The 27,445-nt window shown below is 43.0% G+C and overlaps 1 protein-coding gene and 1 long non-coding RNA gene across 3 annotated transcripts in view; both read left to right on the forward strand.

Annotated features, from left to right (window-relative positions):
• Positions 1-27,445, forward strand: part of LOC126389119 (uncharacterized) — a 332,569-nt gene that overhangs the window by 44,807 nt on the left and 260,317 nt on the right. The gene's annotated exons all lie outside the window — the stretch shown is intronic.
• The window catches only part of LOC126389088 (protocadherin-1-like), a 34,432-nt gene continuing 7,542 nt past the window's right edge, over positions 556-27,445 (forward strand). Inside the window, exons 1-3 of one of the 2 annotated variants that reach the window (XM_050042532.1) lie at positions 556-1,076; positions 1,189-1,276; positions 21,944-22,775. In XM_050042532.1, the coding sequence (XP_049898489.1) occupies positions 21,966-22,775 (810 nt within the window). In that variant the 5' untranslated portion in view covers positions 556-1,076; positions 1,189-1,276; positions 21,944-21,965. Of the gene's footprint in view, positions 1,077-1,188; positions 1,277-12,257; positions 12,406-21,943; positions 22,776-27,445 lie in introns of those variants that run through there. The other variant, XM_050042533.1, reaches the window with a different exon arrangement.

Here is a 27,445-nt window from a genome sequence, read left to right on the forward strand (position 1 = left end):
CGCCTCTCTGTGCTGTGGCAGGACGGAGCTGCGAGAGGAGGAGGAGGAGAGGAGGAGGAGGCAGGGAGACGGTGGATGAAGACGGAGAGGGAGATGATTTAAAAAAATAAAAGAGGTAGAAAGATTTATTTACTGTATATACGGGTGGAAGCGGAGGGAGGCTTGGTGTTTAGACCGTTTGAATGAGACAATATGGCGGATAAGAGTCAAATCAAAGTGTTTCATCCCCTCTTTAACAGCAGTTACACTCATTTTAGATTTAATTTAAGGTGATGGAGACTCGGACCCCGAGCTGCCGCAGTTTAAACGGTTAAAAATAGTAGAAGAGCTCCGCTTGTTCATGAACGGCGGCCGGGAGAAGTCGCCATATCTTTGTAAAAGAAGTTTAAAAAATGGCAGAGATTGTTGGGAAATCCACCGAAGAGTTAGTTGTTGGGGTGGATGCTCGCTCCGCCCCCCCTCCGGTACACTGTATAGAGAGTGTATAGGGGAGGGAGGGGGGGAGGAGTGGGGGGAACAGCTTGGTAGAGACCGAGAGAGGGAGCGCGAGCGAGCTACAGAGAGGGAGAGGGAGGGAAGCGCGAGCGCAGTCGTTTGGAATCACTCCACTTTCTCATCACACACAGTGCAGCCGCGCGACCTGCTCCGTGCTGGACCGGGAGGCGGACAGAGTTTGTAGCGGCAGAGCGGTGACTGCGCGTCGGGGTGGAAACTAACCGGACGACCGCTGCTGGCAACTCCCGGACCTACCGGACCTAGTGTTTCTTGCTTGGGTGATTTTTAACCGTTTCCCCCTCCTTTTTTCCCGTCCCGGTGCTCCGTCCGCTTCCACCACCACCACCACCACCACCACCTCCACCTCCACCCCACTGCCTCCCCAAGCGTGCCATCAGCGGAGGATGCTGTTGCTGCTGTCGGTGCGGTGGTAAGCGTTCACGGAGTAGCAGCAGTGAGTGAGTGACCCCGGTCCGGACGGGTGTTCCCCCGGCTGGGCTCCAGCGCCAGCCCCGGAGAAGAGGAAGGACCGCCGGGTTGACGCGCAGCGCTGGTCACGACAGTAAAACTGGACAGAAATTGTGAGAGGAAATTGGAGGAATAATTTACCCCCTGCCTGGATTGTTTGATTTGTTTTAAGGTCTTATTTTTCCCTGCATTGTGGATTGTTAATTTTTTTTTCTCCCGGAGCAGCTCCGTCTGGGTACCGAGGAGGAGCGGAGCCTGTAGCCGGGCTGGAGCGCTCAGAGCTGGGGAACCGCGCGGCTCTCACCCGGTCCAGGTAGGAACTTCTCTCCACAGACCCCGCTCCAACACTGAATCTTAAATCTAGATCTTTTACATAACAACACGAAATATTTTACACATTTTCATCCAGACCCTGTCAGTGTGCAGGGCTGCAGGAGCCGCTTTACGCACGACAGATAGGAAGAGTGCATCCACTTTATTTTTCATTTTCGCCTGGATGAGCACTTAATTAAAAACATACACACACACATAGATGGATGATAAATCCCCGCATGCACTCAGGCGTTTATAACGATCCGGCTGCTGTTCTAAAAACACTTGTTGGTAAAATAAAGGCGTTTAAAACGATTGCATGTTCATATTCAGCGTGTAATCTCCACTGATGGGTATTTTACCTATATTACACTACAGTGGTATTGATCCGTATCGATCCCCTCCGTCCTCAACATTACCTCCATGTCTGTCAGTAATAAAATACAGCTTCCTGCGGGTCACTCCGGGTTTCCTAACCTCCCCGAAACTGAAAAATCACTACAGTAATCCTGTACAGTGCATTTGAGGAGCAAAGTACAGTATGCTGCTGCTGTGTGCACGGCTCCCTATAGTGCGTATAGGAGCTGCTTCTGTTGGGCATGTCTCCATCCGAGGCTCTAAGAGTTCTGCAGGGACTGTCAGTCTATAGAGAAGGATATAAAATGGCAGTAAAAAAGCTCGTCATTATAATCAGAGGTTTGTCTCCTCTCTGTAATATCACAGCTAATCTGCCTCAGGGACTCCTGGGGCTGCTTAAAGCAACAACAATACAACAGTCCATTCATCTGAGGCTGCATATAAACCGGTCACACAGGCGAGGCAGCGTATCTCCATTATCTATTTCCAATGTGAGCCCAAGCACAAGCACCTGAGGCCTCCTGGGCACCTGTAGCATCACATTTAACACCCACACATTTAACCCCCCCTCCCTGCAAGGAGTATTTTGTGTGTTCTGTTAACATGAGCTCATTCCCAAATAAAGGCGGTGGAGTTTCAGGGTAAACTGTAGAGGTGGGACGACGAGGGCAGGTGATGATGACTATCCGCCGCCGCTGAGCTGTGGAATCCAGTCCGTCCGGTCCCTCCAGTCTGCAGCTCTCCAGTCCTTCCCTCTGCTGTGGTGGAGAGAGAGAGGATGGGCGACCTGCTCTACATGAGAGAGATAGAGAGGAGGGGAAGGAGGGAGGGAGGGTGGAGGAGTTGGGTATTTACATGCAAACTGCATCTGCCTCTCCCTGACAGAGAGTGAGCTGTCGTAGTAAACGCCACCACCACCACCGACACCGCTGCTGCTGTGGTCGTCCCCTTCAGGAACGCCGTTCTCGTGGTGTTTCCGTGGGTGCCCATGGGAAACGGGCGGTGTTGCCTGTTCCTGCACTTGACCTTTGACCCTGTTCCCTATTATCCCCCCCACCCTCCCGGTGTATCGTCTCGCTCTGATCATTTCTTGTGACATAAAGACACTTGAAGCAGCTCTGATGTTTCAGCCTGAAACCCCGTCGCCGTCACACTTAACGGAGATGTTCAGCGTAGCGGGGGCCGGTGTGTTTCCTCGAGTAACAGGGGGATCCACCTTCTGCGTTGGCGGTGTCGTGGGTAAGAATTAGAGCTGCGGTGATCAATCGTCCACTTCTAAATTAAACCCCAACTAATCTGATAATTGATTAATCACAAAGTCTCAAAATCCAGCTTCTTAAATGTGAATATTTCTGGTTTCTTTCCTCCTCAACGACACTGAAGTGATTATCTTTGGGTTGTGGACAGAACAAGACATTTGAGGACGTCATCTGGGGCTTCGGGAAACACTGTTTGACCATTTTATTGACCAAACAACTAATCGATTAATCAAGAAAATCACCGACACATTCAAGTAAGCGTTAGTTGCAGTAAAATGTAAATCTGCAGCAGACGTTCAGCCTTTAAATCTGATTTTAAAAAAAGATGTAGCCTTGTTGCTTGTGGCTTTGAATCGCAGTTAAACATCTTTACATTAATGTCATATAATAATGTTCTACAAACACATAAAAAGCTCGTTAAAGCCTCGGAGGTTCTCGTTGTGGTTTCCTGGTCAAGCTGGAGGGTTTCCCCTGTGCATTATATCAGGCGTCGTCTCAGGTTTCTGCTACTGTAAATGTATATTCAGGTTTATTTCTCAGCAGCAAGTGGATGAGGTGGAGATACCCTCGCTGAGGTTTGCGGCTGCTTTGGACGGCGGGCCGTGCCGTCACCCGAGCTCCTGCCGCCGCGGTGTCGAGGGGCGAGGTTGGAGGTTTGATACCAAGCTCTGGGATTCCTCTCTGCCGCCTCTAATTTGGAGGTGCAGCCGTCCAATTCTGACCAGATAAAACAAACGTCTCGGTCATCCACGGCTCTGCGGGAGGCTGAGGGGGTGGGAGGTGGAGGATTAGTCAGCGGGGGGAGGAAGAGGATGGAATGACAAAAAAGAAAGACGTGGAGGAGAAGGAGGAAGAGGAGGAGGGAGGTCGAACAGAGTCCGTTCTGCACATTTCTGCGTAAAAATTGGAGATCTGAGCGCACCGTGTTGTTAATGCCCGTCATTAAAATGGGAGCTGGGAGAGTGGAAATGGGTTTGGTGTGTGAAATGGAAGCACACACACACACAGTCGCATCCCGGCTCCACAGAAAAAGAGGCGTCCATGCTTCCGATTAACGACTTTTCACGGCAGGTTTCTTTATTTTGTAGTTCAGGTGTGACAACAGGCAAGCGGGCAAGAATGAGGAAGCCAAAAATTTACATGAACACACACAGAGAGGCAACAGTTCTGTTCTTCGGAAAGCTGGTTAGACGATTAATCAGTAGTTCGAAAGAAGTCATTACTGGGAAGTGACAGTCACATCTTTGGCATCTGATTAATATTCACAAACACACTTGGTGTCTAGTTTCATCAGTAGACAAACAACTGATTTTATTTCAGCTTGATCCCAATAATTGATGAAACAAAGTGATTTTTGGTTTGATTTTTAGAGTTTCTTCAGAGGACAACAGCTCTTAATGATCCTCTGTTGGTTCATCCACATCAAAAACACACACACCGCAGCCAGTACAGGTGACCGAAACACCTGGTTGCGCATTATCCTGTCACCTTTTTGGCTCCAGGTTTTTTAAAATACAAAGATATGTTGAATTATAAGAAGTAAAACCAAATTATTGTATGGTTTCTTTTGACATCTGGGGAAGAAAACATTGAGAATTTCGGATGAAAAAAGCAAAAATTTGAGACAAATCTGACAAAGTATTCATCACTTTTGGTGAACAGATGTTTTAATAAATGCTACACTCATCTTTTTGATTAATTTTTTCTATTTAGTGCAAAAATGAAAAACAAAAAAAGCATAAAATTCATCATAGATGAAGTGTGAAACACACTAAGCTGTCATGGCAGCAGTTCTACGTAATGTCACTCACCTGAGGCGGCCGTCATGATCCTGGTAGCTTTCTAATAACAACAAAAAAAGGGTCACAGAGGTCACTAAAATCACCAGAAAGCACCCGAGGGAGTCATAAACACCCGCAGCTAACTCCATGTAGATGTGTCCGTAGGTGGTGAGACACAGTGCTGTCAGACAGACGGACAGATGTCGTTTCCGCCCGTAAAACTGGACTAAAAGCACTTTTATTGATCCGACATTTTATTGCTGTATTGATTTTCTTTTTTTGTGCCAGTCAATAGAAACGAGCGTTACAGCCAGTTTAGGTGGTTTGACAGTCGCTGCCTGCTCACCCTCTCTGAGCACCAGGTGTCATTTCACACCTTCGTGCAAAACACATCTCTGCATATTTACAGTAGACAGTCACATCACAGCAGCTCCTTCACCAACGCCATGCAGCAGCCATTTTTAACTTCAGCTGTCATCGCGCTGCAATTATCGACTGTTTCCATCAATTAATCTGATTTGAAACATCTCGTTTTGTCTGACTAGTGGCCCTAAATTCAACCGTATTCAATGTGACAAAATAAGAATTTGATCATGTAAATTATTTTTAGCTTTTGGTGGATTAATTGTCGTATTTTAACATTAATCTGTCGAACTGCACAGAGTGTCGGAGCTTCACCAACGAGGAACATTATAAAAGACTGATGCAGACACTGCGTAGGTGCAGCACTGTGTGTTCTATGTATTCTGGTTCTATATGTAGTAACGGACGTGATTAATGTCAGTATTTTTACAGTTTCAGGTGCAGATACAGCTGCAGAATTTATCATTTTAAGAAATCCTCTTGGCAGTATCAACCTGCATGATAAATACAAGACTGTGATATTGAACATCAGGGTTTCCCACACATCTGTTTATCTGTGGCAGCCCGCCACGATAACAATTGATGCCATGTATTGATTTTTTATTTTTGAAACTGGACCGTTTATAACTATTGGAATATATACCAGTAGGTAATTAAATGCTTCACAGTCTAGGAGTGCAGAGCATCCTCTGGGCACAGACAGAGAATCACAATGCCATTCATTGCTCTAAGTCTAAAAGTTTGCCTTCACTTGCCTCTGCAGCAGCTGCTCCTCTCATCCATCGATCTGACCTGATCTGATCAACTCTGGCCACATTGACTGATTAATTACACACTCCGCGACTCAAACTCCGAAACACTGAATATAGTATTAAATATCATTCTGTCTGTAGGCGCTGTTTTGTCTGATATGTGCGTGCTGTTTACTCCAATCAGATGTAGCCCTCGCTGTTAGGCATCACGTAATCTTGTTATCATGATATTCAACACTGTTATCACATATTTTCCTCATGTCATGCAGCCTGAGTACTGCAGATACACTTTAGATAACAGTAGTAAAAGTAGTTTCTATCCTTCAACTGTTACCGTATCCTCGTTCATATCAGTACTTTAAAGTTTTCCTGTTGCGTTATCGTACTCTGAGCCGTATCGTAATAATATCAGGATGCTAAACATTCAATGACTGCAATAATTTTACCATCTGATTTGAGCTTATTACAGCTATACATGGAATAGATTTGTTCAGTCTGGTTGTAAGATCAATGAAAATAAAAATAAAAAACAGAATTATTGCTTGAGCTTACACACAAAACACAACTTCATGTCAATCATAGCCCCGTGTAGATAGTTGTTGATACCAGTGTAATTTCCAGTGATGTTTACAGGTTAATAACAAACTAAAATGTTTTTGTCAGTTAATATTTGAACTGCGAAATGTCCCACTCAACACATATCTCTGTCACAAACCTTTTAAGGTCCGGTGTGCAGGATTTAGGGGACATATTGGCAGAAATGGATTGTGTTTTTGTCACCCTATAATGAGCTGTTTAGATCTACATACAGAGTGGTTCCTCTTCCACGTTACACCAGTGGCCTTTCTAGCATTTAAGGACATTTAAGGATCAGCCCGGGGGTCCGCGGGGACTCCTGCCCCGGCACTTGATTATTGATAACAAGCACGAATTTGATTTTTTTATGCAGCCTAGAAATTTATGTACATTAAAAGCGCAAAAAAAAAGCCCATTTTCATTGTGAATGCACTGCGGTATCGTGGACCAGATTTGGCACACAGGTGGTAAGTTGAGTATCACTGCACGAGACCTTTATGTACAATCTTTGTAGGATCTTTATACAGTGTCACATTATTGAAACATTATCTATCTATAGATATAGACATATTTATTAATGGTGAGACAAAAATCAATACAGCAGCGTACCATGATATTTTGTGTGGCATTATTGTATCGGGACATGGACAGCAAGTATTGATTTTTTTTTAATATATATATTATTAGTATTGCATATACAAATTAAAGTCTTGGTCGCCTACTTTAATAATAAAATAAATTGCTTTTTCAGTCCACTAGATACATTTTGCTGCAATAAAAATGATTTAAGTGAGACGCACAGATGTAAAGCTTTATTAGTTAAAAATAGATGTTCACTGTTTCCTTTGGGAACGTAATTTTTAGTCTATAGCAAAAAGTTTTTGCAATGCTCAAAAAAAAACATTTATCATGATACTTTAGTCATGATTCAATATTATTGTGATTTTATTTTTGTATCATGAGGTCTCTAGTGATTCCCACCCCTAATATATTCTGCATTGGCCGCTTGGTTTTGGCCGTAACGTCCTCTGAACTGGAAAGAAGCGAAACACAAATTTAAATATGGACTGAACAGGAAACGCACTTGATCACCTCAGTTTGATCGTGTTCGTCTCCTCGTCACAGTGAAAAGAGCATCAGTTTGGTCGTATTAGCGGCACATTATCAGGCTCGGTCAGGTGGTACAGCAGTAGTCTGTTCTCATTTTGTCCTCATGCTCCTGCCATAGTCTGACATGTGGAATAAATATGTTGCTGTGGATTTAAAACAGCGTTGTGATGATGCCTGATCTTTACTTCATACCAGCCTGCTGTTCATCTGCCATCCACTCCCATAATCCCCTTCTGCCGCTGCTGCTGCGAGGGGATCAGCATGTGTGTGTGTGTGTGTGTGTGTGTGTGTGTGTGTGTGTGTGTGGGAGGTTAGACAGCACATCCTGTCAGCAGTGAGGTCACACGTTTGATCCCTGAACCAGTCAGTCCTGCCACAGTGCCTCTGAGCACAGCGACACAACAGGAAGCAGACAATGCGCCGAAACCAGTCATGAAACCATTAAAACCAGTGAGTCAGCTCACAGTTATCCAGAGTTTCCTGTCTGACAGTAAAATGGCCGTCACCCGCATCAGTCAGTCAGTGAGGCGGCGTGTTTGTGGCTCAGTGACGTTCTTTTCATTTTCAATCCTGATAACTTTCCTTGCTGCACACAAACTATTGACACAAGGTGTGGACGCATTCACACGCTGTGACACAACAGCTGCTGCCGCCTGTGTGCAGAGACGGAGGTGTGTTACAGGTGTTCAAAGTCCTTATTATTACAGCTCAGGTGTGTTTGCTGTCCGCACGTTAAGTGAAATAATATTGGACTGCAGTCAGGTGAAAGTCATATGCCTGTTTACACTATTTGTTGTATGATCTTTATCAGAGCGAGGTGTAAAAGTGTGAATGCCAAAATCAGTTTGAGGGACTACCAACGAACAAAAGATGTTGTATATTTGGTCAGATTTATGATCTTTCACGCGACAGTTCATGACTTCAATTAAAATAATGCAGATTTTAGACTTTTTTTAAATTTAAGTAAAGTTGTTCCTGTGTTAAAAAATTTAACATTTAGAAATAAAGCCTCCATTTTCTCGTGAAAATGGGCAGTTTTGTAGAAAAAAAGGTTAAAGTATTTTTCAAAGTAAAGCTCTTGTATTGATGTGAAAACTATCGGTGCTATGATCAAAATATTTCCATCCAGATTTTCATGCGACTTCTTTAGAGGAACTGGTTTGGTGGAATTTACACAGTAACAACTTCTCACTGACGTCATCTCATCAACGTGTGCAAAATAAAAACAAGTTCTCAGGACTTGTGGCTCTTATAGGTTTCTACAAGATCTTCTTGGTTTTTACTAATGTTTGGTGTTTTATACACATATGCCTTTTCCAACCAAAATTAGCGCACGTGTGTGCCAGTTTTTAAAATGCGTGATCGACTGCTTTCCCATCGCCAGTAGATCACAGCTGTGTACACGACTGAGCAGACAAATATGCTGTTCTGTTTTCTTTCCTGGTGTGTCACGTTAGATGTCACCAGAAATCAGGTTAGTAAACAATAGCAGCATGGAGGCCAGACAGAACGCTACTGGGGTTACTTCTTTTTTTATTTCTCTTACTGATTCAGTCTTTCTGTCAAACTCAGCGCCAATTAAAATTAAACGATGTTTGAGTGCTGCTTGTATACGGGCGATATTTGTAGCCACCGCCATTGCACTGCGTCGGCAAAGGGGCTAAAATTAGCACGTTCACCGGGTTGTTGTTTTGTCCTCACTGCCAATTGGAGCCAATCAGAGCTAATAAATTCCTGTGACTACTGCAGAGTCAGTTGACTCGAGCTTGAATGCCGATCCTTTTAAATACAAAAGTGCGACATTAATGGGTGTCGGTGGGTTTTTGCCCAGATGGAAAAGGAGCTATAGAGTTTGACTGCAAACGCCAACATCAGCTGATAACGAGAAGTTTCAAGATGTCGATATGTGACAGTAAGATCCACTTGATGCAGCGATGGTCAGGCGTACGCAGGTGTGAAAGCAGTTCTGTCACGTTCCATGTGCACAATTAAATGCCTCTTTCATTCATTTATTTAAAGATTTTTGTCATTTTAGGACACGGGGTTGCACATTACATGTACATTTTTGCCCCTTTCGCTAAACACACACATATAGAGCATTTATACAAATATAATAAAACAATACTGAGGAGGTGTGTAGATGAAGAGGGGTTATGTTGATGGGTTGGGTCATTATTTATCTTATTTATCTCTGGGTGTTAATAAAGTTCAGATGGGGTTTGTATATTTGATATCTGAGGTTGTTGTTTATTTATCTGTATTAATGGTTGTAAATAAGTTCGGGAAAGTTGTTGAGAATTTCATTTTGAAATGAGAGATGAGTAGTGAGGAGGGGGAAGGGTTATATAAGTGTACCTCACCTTCCGACTCCTTTTCAAGCATGTCTGTCGATGTTTTGTTTGTCATTCATTCATACATGAATACATGAGACTGTGTACAGTTTAATAATGTGAGTATTTTTATGAGGGGGGGCTGAAAATGTGTCTCCCTTTTTACGATTATCTCACCTCACAGTCTCTATGACGACAGGGTTTTCACCCCATCGTCCGGTGTATTCATTCAAACAAATCCATGCAGTGCGCGCCCACACACACACACACACACACACACACAGGTGGTGGGGCTCTGGCAACAGTTGGCTGCTGCATCTGAATAGGGAGGATGTGTGTGCGTGTATGTGTGCACTAATCTGGATCAAACAATGGTAGTGAATGGAGTCATTAGAGTAATCCCCTTTGTGCTGCAGGGTGGGGGGACTGGGACCACACACACACACACACACACACACACTCACACACACTCACAGACAGACTGGACAGTCCATAGAGCTCACCTCCACTATGAACATCCTGTCCTTCTGAGATCTGAAACATCAAAGCATCTTTTGATTATCAGTGTGTGTGTGTGTGTGTGTGTGTGTGTGTGTGATATTTGATTCAAGCCAGCTCAGGTATGTGTGAACATGACGCACCGGACATTCAGGTTAGCCCACAGTAGTTTATTTAAAGAACAGACACACGCACGCAGGTATAAAGACACACACCTGTGAGGCGGCACTGAAACTTTCAGAACTGGTTTCCAGTTTGGCTTCAGGCCACCGGCTCATTGAGCTGCCAGATTCAACAGAATAGTTTTGATATTTTAATGGTTTGTAATTGGTCTGATAATGTTACTGTGTAATTATAGAACACATTACTGCAATTAAAACTGATGCCAGGCAGGATTTTGCAACCTTTTTATGTAACACAGATTACTTTTATTTGGTTTCTGTCACACAAAAACGCGTTCGACGTTAAACACATTCACTAAGAAAAAGTGGTTCGCTAATTAGCTGAAATAAACAGCAGCGTACTGGTGTGATTATATGAAGCAGGGCTGGAAATCATTACACATTTCTCTGCACTAATGAAGACGTGACAGCTGAGTTCATTAACTTATTTATAGAACTGTACATTCAGGAATTAAACTTCCAAAAGGTTGAATGTTTGTCTCATGAAAAGAGTCTAATACTCGAGATGGATCCTCAACTTGCTTTGCCCGGGGGTCAGTTTTGCAAAGCAATACGAGTCAGGGGCCAGTTAATTAACAAATAATGATAGTTATAAGTACATACAATAAATAATTTGCCTGTTTTCAACTTTGTAATGTTTGCTTTTCTCACTCCGCTTTGCCAAGAGGCAAATCCAGTTGCAAGTCAGGCGTACACAGGGGCGTTTCTAGGATGTGAGGACATTTGGGTCTTAGCCTGGACTTCTGTTGCAGAGTCCAGGGGAATCCACAGGCAGTTTTTTAATAAACAAACTCTATTTTGATGCTTTTCTCTGCCCTTTCTCTTCTCTCTGTTGTCACTCACTGCTCCGTCCAGCACTCGCTGTATTTCCTCATCAGCGGTGACACAGATGGAAGTCTGCATCTGGTTTATCGTCCACAGAACGAGGCTGCACGCCCACATTTTCAGAACAAAATAGAACAGGCTGCAGTGAGAGTCTCTCTCCATGGGATATTTAAAAATAGCAGCTTTGTGCATTTAGTCCTTCTCAGGCAAGCTCAGGGGTTTAGTGTTGCTGTAGCCCACAGGAAGTGAGGATTAGAATATATGACCTTCACATAATCCGCTCCAAATTAATCTATATTTTTAAAGTCATTACTAAAAGTGTGTGTCATATAAAAACTGAAGTGTTGCCACAGTGAAATTTAAGGTGTGCATTCCACCTTAAAAGATGCTGGCAGTCGGCCCAGTGTCATTAAACCAGACACAACTCAGCCCTCAGCAGAGTGACCGTCCTCTACTGACCAATCAGACTGCAGTGTTCACAGCTCCACCTTTTAGTACCAGATCTGTGTGCTAGGTACCCCAACAGAGGGGGGACCAAACATGGGGACGCTAAGGAACACTTCTGTTGGGACCATCCACAACTTTTTGCAGTGTAAACAGGAGAAATAAAAGTACCCAACTGAACTGAATTGTACCCGACTGCTTGGTGAAAACATGGCGTATGTTGAGTGTAACTACCTCACAGTGTATTTGCAGAACACCTTATTAGTCATGTGACATCTCATCGTTATCGATCTGCAGATGCTTCAAACTAAAACAATCTGAAAACAGATCTTTGTAAGTATCCTGTTTGTTTTCAGCTCAAATCCAAACAGTAGCGTTCCTTTGTAGTGGGGGCGGGTCCTTGTGTAAAGTAACCAATGGGCTTTTGTTATGGAGATGAAGCTGTTGGTTGGACTTTATGGTGAACTCCCACTCATGCAGCTCACAGTCAACACTACAGACACTCTGTCGTTCACCTCAGAGAACCAAGAAGGGCAGCAGCTCGTCTTTTAGGAACCTTTAAAGCTGATCCAGGTCGTACGTCCAGTCTGCAGGTCAGTCGTCTGGTTTACACGTCACCGCTCCAGGGTCGTGGATCATATTTTTATTTTCGGGTAAGTTTAGAAGTAGCTTTGTGATTTGATGAGAGATACGATGCTTTATGGTTTCTGTTGTTAACATCTCTTGTAGCAGCATTTGAAAAATGTTCTGCAGCATGGAATTATTTTAAAGAGGAATATTTGGGGAGTCTGTGAGGTTAGTTATTGAACACAACTAGCATGATATCTTTATTTAATACTTGGGTTTTGTTGACATTAGCTTTGTCATGGCGATGTTGTGTGTTTAAGTGATAACTAGTGCTCTCCTGAATACCAGTTTTTGGGTATCAAATCTTGAGTGAGAAATATCTGCTATTAATCAAAGCTCCAGATTCTGGGACTATTCCAGACTTTTTGACATCTTGCTAGCAAATTCATATCTGCTTCACGTGTGGTCAAACTGTCCCAGTTTCAGTCGTGCTGGACGCCAGAGCCAGTTGGAGTTTAAATGTCGTTATCTGAGAATAACTGAGTTTAATTAATGCTGATGCATGATGGGTAATGTTGGATTACTATTTCTCACTGCTCTGGGCTGTTTAGGATTTAAATTGAAGCATTCGATACAGATTTGAACGCTGGTTGCCATGGCGCCATTTAAAGCGTTTGGGTCAGCATTAGTGATACAAACACAGAATCAAATTCAATTAATTTTTAAAAGGCAGTATTTAGTAGAGCAGGGCAATAATCAGATTTTATTTTCGATTCTAATTTTGTCTTCTATGAAAACAAGATAATAGATATAAAATGATTATCGTGCCGCATTCTGTTTCGTCTTGTGTTATAAATCCAGCGCACCTCTTTACTTTACAGCGCGGTGTCAGTGTTTCCAACTTGGCGACTTTCTTGCCAGATTTTTCGACTTTTAGTACCTTCTCTGATTTTATTTCTAAAAAGCAACTAGCGACAAACTTAGCGACTTGTTCAGATCATAGAGGGAAAAGAAACAAGAAATATATTAAAATTTCTTATATCGTAATTCATTCCCACACACGTTCAGCGTAATCGCAGTTTGTGGCTGTTTTGCCAACAGCGCGACGTCTCTCCTTCACTTCTTCTTTTAATATTCATACCGTATTAGGGCTGGAGGATATGCAAATAAAATCATGGTGATATTGTTTGGACAGATGTTGCGATTGTGATAGGAGTGGTGATTTTAGTGGAAACGGTTTTGAATTTCATTATATTATATGATTTTTACTCTGGTCTGCACCAAATAAGCATGTTCTCTGACGTCTAAGATAGGATTTGTTGGCTTTATAACGGTACATTGTGCCACATTTTACTACATTTTCTTTGGATATTCCACTCGGCCATATTGTGATATCGATAATATTTGGATTACTTGTGCAGCCCTTGCTTTTATTTATGCAACTCTTTTTGTTTTTACATTTATTTTTCATGTTGAATAAATGCCTGTTTCCAAAGCCACTGAATAATCGTGTTAAATAACCAATATTGACCAAAATAATTATGAAATGAGCGTGAACACATTGTTATTACAGCAAGTAAGAAAATATTTCATGTGGTAAATGTTATTACTAAACCTTTATTTAACCAGGAAGTCCGATTGAGATTGAAAATCTCTTCGACAAGAGACCTGGTCGAGGTGGCAGGTGATCAAAGCACATTTGAAATGCAACAAATACAACATATATGACACAAATCCACAGTAAAACAACTATTCAAACATAATGACCTCTCAGGAATAACAAGCACATCTCTGTCACCACGTTCTTTATGATGCTGAAGGTGAGGACATATATCACTTGTGTTTGCCGACACGTTAATCACAGATAAATTACGTCCAGTATGTTGCTGATGTTCGGACGTCAGAGGGAAAGTCATGAAGCTATTTTCAGATTGGATTTGATTTACTTTAGTTTTTTATGGTTGTTTGATACAAAATCACATTTATATGTCTGCGCAGGAAAAATGTGACTGTTGTTGAAAAATTCATTTTATTTTCAGTTTGTATTAAAAGCCGTTAATGTGGCGTTTACAGCTGCGGCGGTGAGTTAATGTGCTGTGATGTCGGGGCGGCTGTAACTCTGCAGCTTGTCTTTCTAATGTAATGTACAGTAGTTAAAGTGTGTGTGATGCAGGTGGGACATTAACATGGAGACTAGCTCTGAATATCAATGGTGAACACACACACACGGTGGGTGGCAACGGGGCCATTGAGCTGCTTTGTGATGTTCAGACGAGCGCCGTTGTCTGGACACACGCCCTCTCTCCGTCCCTCTGTGTCCTCTATTGTGCGTCTTTGTCTTTCATTCGGTCCAGAGTCAAACCGTCGAACAGTGACTGCCTGGCTCCTCACACATGGAAATGTTACTGTCCTTAAACAGCTCGTCACTGTCTTTGTGTGTGTGTGTGTGTGTGTGTGTGTTACATTACAAAGAGCGGCTCCAGCAGCTCGTTGGCTCGTCGTCCTTATGCACAATTGAAAAACACACACTCACAGTGTCTGACTGGTTGGTGAGAAAGTTTCAGACTGTGGGAAAAAGGACGAGCTGGACGATCTCTGGTTCACCCGGGACGTCCCCCGAGGACACACACTCACACACACATACACACACTACATGTGAACAAACATGTCAACAGGAATTCACCGCACTTTGTATTTTTTTTTTGTTTTTACAGTTTCCTGACATTTGACCCGGTTTCTAAACTCCTCACATCCTGAGAGCTTTTCACTGTGATTCACATGTTACAGTTTACATTGCAGACACATAACTTACATGTCACATGTCAGCTGGGAGCGAACACAGTGACTCAGGGAGGGGGGTGTTGGGTTACATGTCGAGTTACATGTGAGGCTCGGGTGGTTGTGCAGGTTGTAGATTACACAATTTTATTTTTACAGATTTTAACAGAAAATATGGCTCTTTAATTTGATTTTTTAACTCACCTTTGTGTTGAAACTTTTTTGGAGCGGAGTGTGTCTGCAACCCAAAATAACACACGACTTGAAGTTGGCTTCAAATGTCAGATCTATTATCTTTTTTATCTTTTCTGTCATCAGATAGCTCCAGATTACAATCAAAATTTTGCCAATTTAAGATAAAGTTTGTGTTGGGCTGCTTCTGTTTAGACAACATGTGAAATCTTTGGCTTCATCTGCTAAATGTGATACATGTTTATATTTCTCAACACAAGTTCTCGGCCAAAAAGACAAAACTCTGAGTCCTTTTTTTGGAGGTTTTCAAGTGGAAGCATGCTCTTAGTCATAAGCAAAAAGCCGTGACCTGTGTTACAGTGCTGCTAACAATAATAATAACTCAGAGGGTTAGTTTGGATTATTTGAAGTGGGGCTGTGTGAGGCACTTACCCAGAGTCAGTGTGGTATTTCCCCCTCTTCAAACAGTTCTCTCTGATGGGGAGCTGATGTTGTTATATCGCTTCTTCAAAGCCACTAGGCTCCTTTGACAAAAGCTGTAACTTTGCCTTGCAGAATATGTGAGCTGCTGATCTCCCGCTGCCTCGATTGGTTAGTTTGTGTTCATTATGTGATCTGAACCAACGTGGCATCCACAGCGGTACGTTGCTCAGCTCCCAGTGGTAGGAGGTTAGAGGAATATAGCTAATTTGGAAGATTGATGACACAAATATTAAACAAGGCCTTTCTCAGTCATAAAGAGGCACACTAGGTAGAATAGGGGGTTTGAATGTTATAACATCATCATGCAGAGCTGCTGGACAGTGCGATGGATGGATGAAGAAGCAAATTAAGCCAGTAGCGCAATTTTGCGTCACACGCTTATTCACTAGAGTTGAAAAATCTGGACTTCAGCGACCAATTCAGATCGCGTTAGCCAATCAGCACTGACATCCTCCGGTGACAGTGCCACAGTTCATTCATCAATTCAGCGATTTCATGCATGTATCACGCAAGTTATTCGCATGTATGAAGCGAGTCAACACAAAATATTATACCATTCAAACTGGCGTGAGTAACGGTGCAAAAATTCACATCAGTTTTAGCGTAACTATAACATATCAAACAATGAGAAGAGAAGAAGAATGAGAAGAAACAAAAAAAGTTCACGAACCAGAGTTTCTAAAACATTTTTTGTTATCACCTTTAAGAACGATCAAGTCGTGTCTGTCATCATAAACTCAAGCTGTGCAGCCAAATATATCGTTGTGGAAATCCCACAGTGTCCGAAGATACCAGATATGTCCGGCTGAATATTGAGGGAAGTTAAATGATGCACAACATGTGTAGGATAACAGAAACCTATGTGTGTGTCAGACAGAGAGAGATAAGACAAAAACTGCAGTAAGAACATCTTAAGCAAAATTCAGGATTGAAATATCTTGAGATGAAAATAATCTTTGTTCTCTTGTGTGGTGTAGTTTTGGTTTATTGTGACCTGCTGGCAAAACATGTGGTTACTGTTAAACAAACTCTGCTCTCAGGACAGAGACGCAGTTCATGTTGATATACAGAGAAATACAAACAAAGAAAATGTTGCGTCATTTGTATTCAGCAAATGTAAATTATGACCTGGAAAATCGTTAAAATGTCACTTATTTTTAAGAGTTTACAGCCGACGAAGTGCAGACAGCGTTTCTGTTTTATATAAAAACATCAGTTCAATATCTTTATTTGAAAAATATATAACTTGTTTGACCCCAAGAAACATATACATGTGGCACTAAACTAGCATGTGAGTCTGTTCACAACCCGTCTGACTGGTCGGTTCAGTGCGGCGCAGACTCACTGTTCATCAGCAGACTGGACGTCAGCCAGTAAACTGTTGTTTCAGCTTCGTTTCCACGGTGACGTGAAATGCCGCGGGGTCAGAGGTCAGAGGTCGCTGGTTTGTGGGTATTTGGCAGCTATGCAGTAAAATGTGAGAAAAGAAACACACACTTTTACACTGTAACACACACACACACACACAGAGGTATTCACATGCACATTCACACTTGTAAACAAAGCAACCCCCCCCCCCCCCCCCCCCCCGACACACACACACTCACTCATTCACATTCATACAGGGGTAATTAAATGTGGGTGTCCCAGCAGGGAGCAGAGCAGCAAACACTTCAGATGAACAACTGGACAAAAGCAACAACGTCAAACATTTGCTGCTCTCAGCCTCCGGCCTGAAGCTTCGTCCACACTGATACACTTTAAAACTCACAGCTGTTACTACGTCTACGCCCCACGTCCACACTGCTCCGCCGGATTCAAACCTTTAAAACAGAGATCGTTCAAAATGCTGTTTTAGCTTGAAATCTTCGGGGTTGTGCTCTGAAACCTACGTTCACTTCCTGTTTGAGTCCTCTTAGTCCCAGCGTGTCAAATCAAAACTTTACAGCAGTGATTTCATCTTTCTTGTCTGTGTAACGTCACTCTCTCACATCGCAGTGACTTCCTCCTGCGATGGATAACGCTCTGTTCTGATAGGTCGGTGTATTTGCTTTGTAACGACAGCCCCGACTTTCTTACACTCGTGTTTTACTTTCAGTAACAGTTCCACCTCTTTGACAGTCCAACCAGAGAAACCTCTGCTTTTACTTTAAACCATCTTCTTAATATTTTCTGTATGCGATTTTCTATGCAACCTAGCGCGGACTAGGTATTTTTATTTGTCAGATAGATATTCAATACAGCACCGTCTGATCAACCCGTATCAATTTCAGGCTTAAAATAACAACTTCCAGTTTAACCCCACCCATTTCCATCTTAAACTCTGCCCATTCAAAGTACAAATACAGATATTGATAGTCATGTACTTGTTCATCTCTAGTCTATATTCTTCAGGTCTGACAGGTGAAAGGATGCAGCTCCTGTGATTTCAATATAACACTTATCTATATTGTGATTTAAATAATATTTCGATTAACGTGCAGCCGCAGGGGAGGTATTTCAGGTTCAAAGTTCAATTTATTCTTCCAGGAAATTGCGGCACTCCCGTTCTTATCAAACATCGCTGATATCAAAAGGCGAGATTAGAAATAGCTGCGAAATAAAGCCAGACATTTAAATACCACAAAAATGTATTTCACACACGTAGTTTATGTCGTGCTCATGAACTTTGTGTTCGGTCTACCTCGACAGTACTGAGAGTTGTCCACAGCATAATCTTGTTCCCATATTTCTTTATTAGGCTGTTTTCTAATTTAAAAATTTTTAACATCCTCTGCTTCAGTCATAGTTCATGTTCAGCTGCTTGTGTGGAGACGACATTTAACATTCCTTTAGTTAAACGACAGAAAGGTTTTACAGTCGATGACTCATCTAACCATGATCCACTGTGTGTGGACGACCAGACGAGGTGCTGTGATGTGTGAGGGGTCACGCAGCGTTAGAATAACGTTATTATGTTGTTTTGTGTTGGTTTTTGTGGAGCTGAAGGAAGAGTTCAGGCTGTTGATTCATTTCATGTCAGCCACTGAATGTGTACAAGACCTGACTTCTCAGTGGCGCTGTAGGAGACTTAACAGGCTCAGAGAATACAAGCCTTTACTCCCACACACACACACACACACACACACACACACGGTTAACTCTGTGTATCGGCGTTGCAGTGGTCAGAGGATGAGGAGATGACACTGAGACTTCCTGCTTCCTGCTCAGCATGCTGGTCCATGTTGGAGTGTGTGTTGGTTTGTGTGTGTGTGTGTTTTTGTTCCTCTCCAAATCAAGGACGTGAGGAGAAAAAAAAAAAGCGCTCTCCAGATTAACCTCGTCGACCCGCAGCCGAGAAACTCCTACAGCACCAAATACAGAGTGTGTGTCTGAGATGAATTACTGCCAAGAGAAAGAGACGGAGAGGAGAAAGGAGAGGAAGAAAGAGTTTGTATCAGGCTCAAATATAACACCGTGATCACCAGGCGTCAGGTGAAGAGTCAAGCAGGATTTATTCTTAGGCGTTGAATCAGCATAGGCTCTGCGTAGACACATACCCTACACTGTAGCCTAACTTCACGTCACTTTTATTCACCTTTATTTCACATATTAGAAAACATGAATTGTGAAGACAGTAAACCCTCCACAAAAAAGCATTTTAAACCCTGTATGTGATTTATATGGGTAGAGGAAAATGTTAGCCATAAGGCTAATTTATACAATGTAAAATAGGCTTTAGTATGAGACAGTTGTTTTGTCAGTGAACCTTGTGAGTTGTAATGGAGTTAAATTTGTAATGTTACCTTTGTTAAATGTTGCTGTTGTCCCTGGCTTCATATTAGTAGAGAGAAGTCCGCTAGACGCTAGGCTAATTTATACAATGTAAAATGCCATAGGCTTGTGCTAATAACGTTAGCATGTTGTATTTGTGGGGAAAATGTGTCCAGATAAAGACAAGTGTTTGTCTGTGAATGCTGCGAGTTATAGTGAAGCTGATTTTGCGTATTTGTGTTTGAAATTGACGCTATTTAGCCATGTTTAATGTGTGTTTAATGTGTGTTTAATCAATCTAATAGCGTTCTGGAAGTTTGTTTGTTTAGCTTTGCATTGCAGTAGCTGTTCTTCCCGAGGGGTCTGCACAGTTACATGGTGACAGATTCACACTGCACAACACAATACACTAAATAGTACATCAGAATGTAACTAATGCAATTTATGTAACACAGAGAAGTAAACCGCCTCCGACTGAATCCATCTTAATCTAACAGATAAACATTTAACAAACAATAAAATGCAAATATCTTAAAATAAAATTAGGCCACTACTTTTAAGTTATCTTAAACTTTGTGAAGAGAGTAAGAGTTTCTGTATCACTGTGATCACCAGCCGTCAGTGTGAGTCTTGCAGTAAAGCATTGAGGCGTCATCGACATGTTCACTCACAGCTCTGTGTCGTCTTAAATCCATTCAGATGTTTTATGACGTTAATTCTGTTCATAACAGACTTGATTTTATCTTTTATTCCAACTGACATTTATAAGCTCTGAAAGAGTCTTTATTCAGACAAACAAGGATGCGTGCCCACTTTCAGATACAATGACCCCAAATGTGGTAAAATACAAGTAATGATAGTGTTTTTAATTTAGCATCTTAGATATTAAACTTAGTAGGCGTGCTGCTGCTCTGGGAGGAAACGTAAGATTCAGATGTTTTTTTTTAATCAAAAGAAAGTGCTTCAGGGGCGACGTCGAGCTCACCTGGTGGAGTGAGCGCCCTATGTAGGCTGAGTCCTTTGTAACTGCCTGGGTTCGATTGTGATTGGTGGCCCTTTGTTGCGTGTCATCCCCCCCGTATCATCCAACATTTCCTGTCAAGTTCTTCAATACAGTTTGACGCCATTTGACGTTAGCTTGATGCAGAATCGTCTGATGCCGCCTCCTGAGAAGCACAGGGAGATTTGAATCAGCTCTCATTCACATATCTGCAGTCAAACCACCTGACCTTTGAGTAGCAGACTGACAGCGAAGTCTGGAACAGTCAAGCAGATCAGCCAATCAGCTGGCTGATTGTTTTTACTGGCCCGACTTCACCTTTTATTCCTGGTGTGTGTTCAGGAGCTGAGCCCCGCCCTCAGTGAAACACGATACAGAAACAATAGAAGCTGCGTGCCCCTAAATGACACCAAAACATTTTATTTCCTGTTCATGTGGCTGTTCATACACTCTGTGAATAAAGTGCCTTTAAATGTAGGGGAAACCCAGACTTTCATAAATTATATCTGCAGATTCAGATTCAGACACTTTATTAATCCCACCAGGGGCAGTTTGTTTGAACAGCTTGTCTTACACACATATTACAACACACAGTAACATGTAGACAAATAAATAGATGAGTAATAGATAAAAATCAAAACTCAAAAAAATATGCCAAGGAGTTTAGTGGGATAAAGGAATCTATAAATAATTTAAAATCTAATAGAATGATATAAATAAATTTAATAGAAAAAGATATCAAAAGTTAAAAAAAAAGGGATTAAAAAACAAAAAAATAAAAAATAAAACATATTTATATTTAAATAATTTCTCTCAGAGGAGGACACACCGACGACAGGATGTTAAAAATATATTTATTATTTTATTCTAGCATCTGTCAGCCAAATGTCATCGTTTCTTTTAAGTGTTTTCTCGCCTTTTTTATTAGTTTTCAGTTGTTGATGTGAAGTGCTGACGACAGACTCACCTGTATTTAAAATCCTGTGAACATGTTAAGTCTCTGTGAGTGCACATATTTATTTATTTCTGTTTGGCATAAAAACGTCTCTGAGAGTCGAAGGCGTCCCGTTCCTTCTCGCTGCTCCTCCTCAGTATTTTGTGTCGCCTGCAGCGTGGTCAGTTTGTCTTCCTGTCAGCGTTGGACTGGCAGCAGGAGGAAGTCATCACTCTGTGCTGCTCAGCTGCTCCCTGGACCCTGCAGCCGGCCACCACACCAGGCCTGAAACCTCGCCACCCTCAGGTCTCGCAAATAACTGTTTGGGACACATTTAGTGGCCCACGGAGACGAATTCGACAATCTGTTCCTGAGCGGTGTTGACATAAATCTGAGGGAGGAACAGCTCTTCCTCTTATTTTGTCTGTGTGGACAATGAGTGACGGCGCTCTCCCTAATCTGTTTTGTCTGTCTTCTCTTTCAGAGCGGTGCTGTCGGTCGGAGACATGGCGGCGCTGAGGTGGGAGGTTCTGCTGTTCCTGGTGGTCGTCCTGCTGGTCTCCTGCAGTGCCGCGTCCACCGACATCCTGTATCGGGTTCCTGAGGAGCAGCCGCCCAACACACTGATTGGCAGCCTGGCGGCGGACCAGGGCCTGCCCGACACCGGCCACCTCTACAAACTGGAGGTGGGCTCGCCGTACCTGCGGGTGGACGGCAAGACCGGCGACATCTACACCACCGAGATCCCCATTGACCGCGAGACGCTGAGGGACTGCCGCAACCTGTTCGAGGGCGACAAATGCTTCCTGGAGTTCGAGGTGTCGATCACCGACATGGTGAAAGGGATCGGCTCGGGGCCACGGCTGATAGAGGGCCGCATCGAGGTGATGGACATCAACGACAACACACCACAGTTCTCCTCGCCCATCCTCACCCTGTCCATCCCTGAGAACACACACATCGGCGCCCTCTTCTCCATCCCCATGGCCACCGACAGGGACTCTGGCACCAACGGTGTGGCCGAGTACTCACTGAGCACCGGGCCTGACGCTGACCAGCTCTTCAGCCTGCAGGTCGCAGTGGACTCCGACGAGAAGCTGCCTCAGCTGGTCGTCATGGGCAACCTGGATCGTGAGAAGAAGGACTCGTATGACCTGAACATCCGGGTGGTGGACGGAGGGAAGCCGGCAAGAGCGAGCAGTGCGCTGCTGCGGGTCACTGTCACCGACCAGAACGACAACTCGCCAAAGTTTGAGCGGAGTCACTACGAGGCTGACCTGCCGGAGAACAGCCCGCAGGGACACTCTGTGCTGCAGGTCAGTCACTGAACACTAACACACACTGCGTGTACATATACACAACAAATACACACCAGGTTTTCTATCATTTCTGTCAGTCCGTCATAGCAGCGTTTGTTTCTAATTTTTTGATACATTAATTGTCAAGAAACGTATTGTAACGGCAAATATATCTTCTGTAGCTGTTGACGTAGTGTTGCTCTAATATGCGTTGATGTTTCGACATATTCTCCCCGGGCTCGTCGCTCCATTCCTGATCAGCTACCTGAAATTACGTTTGAATAGAGTTTGAATACGATATGTTTATATTCATCAGGCAAATGGGGCGAGAAAAAAACCTTCATTATGAGTCCTTCAACTTCAATTCAATTCATTTATATTTATAAAGCCCGATATCACAAATCACAATTTGCCTCAGAGGCTTTACAGCATACGACATCCCTCTGTCCTTTGGACCCTCACAGCTGATCAGGAAAAACTCCCCAAAAAAACCTTTAACGGGGAAACAAATGGTAGAAACCTCAGGAAGAGCAACTGAGGAGGGATCCTTGAAAAGTCGTGGAAAAGTTTGCAAATTTTGTCCATAAAAATGTGTGGGAACCCTGGAATTTTGAATTGTTCGGAGCATTTTGACCAAAAATGAATTGGTTCAGAGCCCAAAAACTTTCAAGCTGAAAGCACCAAATAGCAGGTTTTCTGTGAACAGTGACATCATCAGTGGGCGTGGTATATTCTACAGAGCTAATTTGGTGGTAGAGGAGTGTCTTATTCCGGCACCTTCACAATTTATCTGATATTTTATAAACTAAATTATTGATCACTTAAACAAAGAAATGATCGATGCTGGAAACAGTCACAGCCTTAAATCTGAACCACTGAGTTTGGAATAAACACAGAGGTGATCAGAGTTTGTCTAAATGCTCGCATGCTGTGTTACAGCTCAGCGCCAGGTTCAGGTTGGGTTTCTCTTCCAGATCAGCGGTTCGGATAATTTAATTAAACTGGACCTGTGATGTCAGACTTTATACAAGAAAGGAATGACCGACATAACAACTGACTACAAACCAGGGTGTAAAAGAAGGGGTTTCATTTATGGGGTGTGGTGTAAATAAATCAGTTTACTCCCTCAAAGAGGATTGATGTGAATGTTTAAGGCCTTAAAACACCTTAAGGAAAGTTTAAGGGGGAAAAAATCGTCCCTTGTCAGACTGTTGTGTTTCAGGTGCAGATTAAAGTTCTTATCAGGATTTAGTAACTGAGTAAATCCTTCACATACATTAGCCTCTGTTCTTGAGTGAAGCTCAGTCCCTCGTCATGTCGGAGCGCTGCTGCTGCTCCTCCAGAGCTTTTCTGGTGCACCGAACCTGACGGAGGAACCTTTTGTCCCTGTTGGTGCTGCAGGACAACACGGAGCAGTGACTGCACATAATACGCTGCTCAATTATCCGTACAGACAGATGGTGCGTTGGAGGTGAAGCAGGGCGTGGGATCGCCGTGTGTAGTCACATATTAACACTGATTCAACTTCACCTTTGAGCCTCTGCACCGAGGGGAGGGGGGGGGGACGACAACGTGATGTCAGCGTCAGAACAAACAACAAACCCACCCCACTGTATCATCCTCCTCGTCCTCGTCCTCTTCACTTCCCTTCGCTCGCTGACTACGGGCGCGACCAGCCAGCCTTCCACTGAGCCGTGCATGACTTAATCTGAGTCAGTCATGAGATTATCCACGGGGCTTATTGGTATTATTGCTCTGGATGTGGCTCATTGCATTTCAGAGAGCCGCAGAATTCATTTCACTTAACGTGCGTTTGAGGAGTGATGCTTTAGAGGCAGCGGGACAGCGCTGACTGACGACCCTGACCTGCTTAAATCGTCCAATGGCGGCGCAGACTTGTAGATCTGTGCCTTTTGACTCGCTCTTTAAAGGAGCATGCCGCTGCGTTTTACATATTTTAACCTGCTTTCTGTCCAAAAAAAGCTGCCAGAGTTCACATGGAGTCACTTTAGTTCACAATAAACATCATCAGAGCCTGAAAGTTTATTTATGTATTGATTTATTTGAAAGGGACGATACATGTGGCGTTCTTACATTTAATTAAAATGTAAACAGTAGATATATGCAGGACTTTTCAGCTGAGGCTGATCTGCAGACATCCCTGGTTTGATGTTTGAGGACATAATGCAACGCTCTCATACGGAAATAGAGACAAACAATAAAACAAACACAGACAAATTAACACCACACACTAATTGAAATCACGATGACTAATAAAAAATTATGAAGGAGAAATCATGCGAGCTACAAACTTGACTTTGGTTATTAGAAGAAAATCCTACGGTCTACTAACTTGGTTTTTCTGCAACTTAGAACTCTGATTTTTGCTCATTGTAGTCATGATTATTTAATTTGAGCAGCTCTGTCTCCAGAGCTTTCAGCCACATCTTATTGTCTTCCTCATCAGTATAAGGCCCAGTGGTTCCCAACTGGTCCAGCTGCAGAGTCCAGATTTCTTCTTAGTCATTAGTTCAAAGTCCACACAGTTTAATACAACCAGCGTCATACTAGCTTTGGCCATGTTGTTGAGATAGTTTACTGTCTCTGTTAAGTACCTGTCCTTTAGTCACTCACTCTGTAACAGGAAATGCACTTCAAAATGAAAGCTCTGTGCCAGAAATTCACTGTACTTCAGAATTAAGTGTGTCTTCTACAAACCTGACCAGTTTGCGAGTCACTTGTGGCCCATTCTGAATGGCCCACGACCCACCAGTTGTGAATCATTGGCCTGGTCCACACAGACACGGATATTTTTTAAAACCAAAATTGGCCTACTGTCCTTGTCCCAGTATACAAGCACGGGAGGGGAATCCATTTATTGAGCCAAGTATGTGCGACTCCTCTACGATAGGTGGAGATATGCCCCCTTTCAGCTTGTTAGTATTGGACCTTTTTCCTGTTGACCTATTACGTCACAGACCAAACAATGGACAAACAAGTTAGCTACGGTTAGCTAGCAGCTAACTGGTACCATGGTGGACAACTTTACAGCTCTGTACATTTGGTCCGTCCAAAAAGTCATGGCTCTGGATGTAGATTTCTCCATGTTGTTACCGGCTTCTTCTTCTCTTACACATTTAATGCTATTGGACTTCTGGGTCAAAGCCCGGGGCGGAAACTGTGGAGCATGCTCAGAGCACGAACAGAGTCAACGCTGAAAAATTTCTGAATGAGTTTGAGTGTTTTCTGTGACTTACATCACAGTTTGCATGTGGACGAAAGGCCAAAATATTACCTGTGGACCTGTGTGTGGACAGGACCTTCAATTTCAGCAAATCATCCGCAAAGTATTGTGGGTACTTGATACCAGCTGCGGATACACACATGCATCCTTGAAAATCCTCTGAAAGAAGGACTCGGTCCTCGGTAGAATTTGAAGAACAAACATTGGAACAGTCCTTAGGTGGGATTTGATGATGTAGCATCCTTGAAATTCAGCCTTGACTTAGAGAAACACCCACAGTTTTGAGGAAACATGTTGTCCAAGCTGGAAACCGTAGCAAAACAGTGCACACTGTATTGAGAGTGAACGTGCCCCTGATAAGGAGAACAACACCCTAAACTGTTTGTACTCTGTCTGACTTATATTGGTTCATCAGAGGAAGAAGCTCAGTGAGAAATAAAGTTTTCAGGGACTCTATCGACCGATAATCACACAATTTCTTTGACTGATTAATTAGATGATTGTAAAAACCTGTCACACTGCTCCTCCAGTATTATTATTATTCTCTTTTCACATGAAGGAGCTCTATAAATCCAGACCTTATTAGAGACCAAAGAATCATTGAGAATATTGACAGAGTCATTTTCTGTAATGACTAACAGCCAAAAGAAGATGGTAAAAAACATTAAATATTACTTCAAAACCCAGCTGAATTAATCTATTAAACACAGGCAGCCCCAAACTCTGAGCCACCATGTGATTATAATGTGTTTCTACCATCAGTAGAGCAGACAGGAAGTAGAAACTGTGATGGATAAATTGACTCTAACAGCCTCTTTAGAGGACGGTGAGCCGTGTGGAGATTTGTGGCCTGATTTTATAAATATTGATGAGAAACAAGAGGTTTTAGTGTCAGAAAACCTGCAGAGAGTCTGGCCCTCATTTCAGAAACCAGTAGGTCTTGCTGGTTAATGGTTAACTGGGAGATAAACAGGGTTTATTTGCGTGGACAGAGCGGCCTTGGAGGGCAGCCAGCTTGGCTCTGGCCTCATCACAGCAGCTCAACTGTTCAATACACAATTCTCAGAAGCTGTCAATAATTCACCGCTGTTTGGTGATGTCTGCTGCTTAAAGCCACACCGGAGGAAAGGAAATCAATGGGCAGGAGAAATTATAATTTCACTTTCATGCTTTCTTTAACCTTAACCTCTCCGACTTGAGTCAGTGACTTCCACGGTCACCCCCGGGCGCCGGTGACGGTCTGTCACAGTCTGTGATCTTGAGCGAGCAGGAAACCAGATATTTATTATGTGGCAGTGTGAACTCCAGACTGTGTTAAAAAGAAAACCCCTCAGAGACTCTGTCGGCTGCTTTAACCTTTTAAACCCTGATCTCCTCCTTAAATCTTTAATTAAATGTTCATTGGAGATTTTTCCCACATTGATAATGTCATGTATTGTGTCGC

Source organism: Epinephelus moara, chromosome 4, assembly GCF_006386435.1.
Source record: "Epinephelus moara isolate mb chromosome 4, YSFRI_EMoa_1.0, whole genome shotgun sequence".
Classification (NCBI taxonomy): Eukaryota; Metazoa; Chordata; class Actinopteri; order Perciformes; family Serranidae; genus Epinephelus; species Epinephelus moara.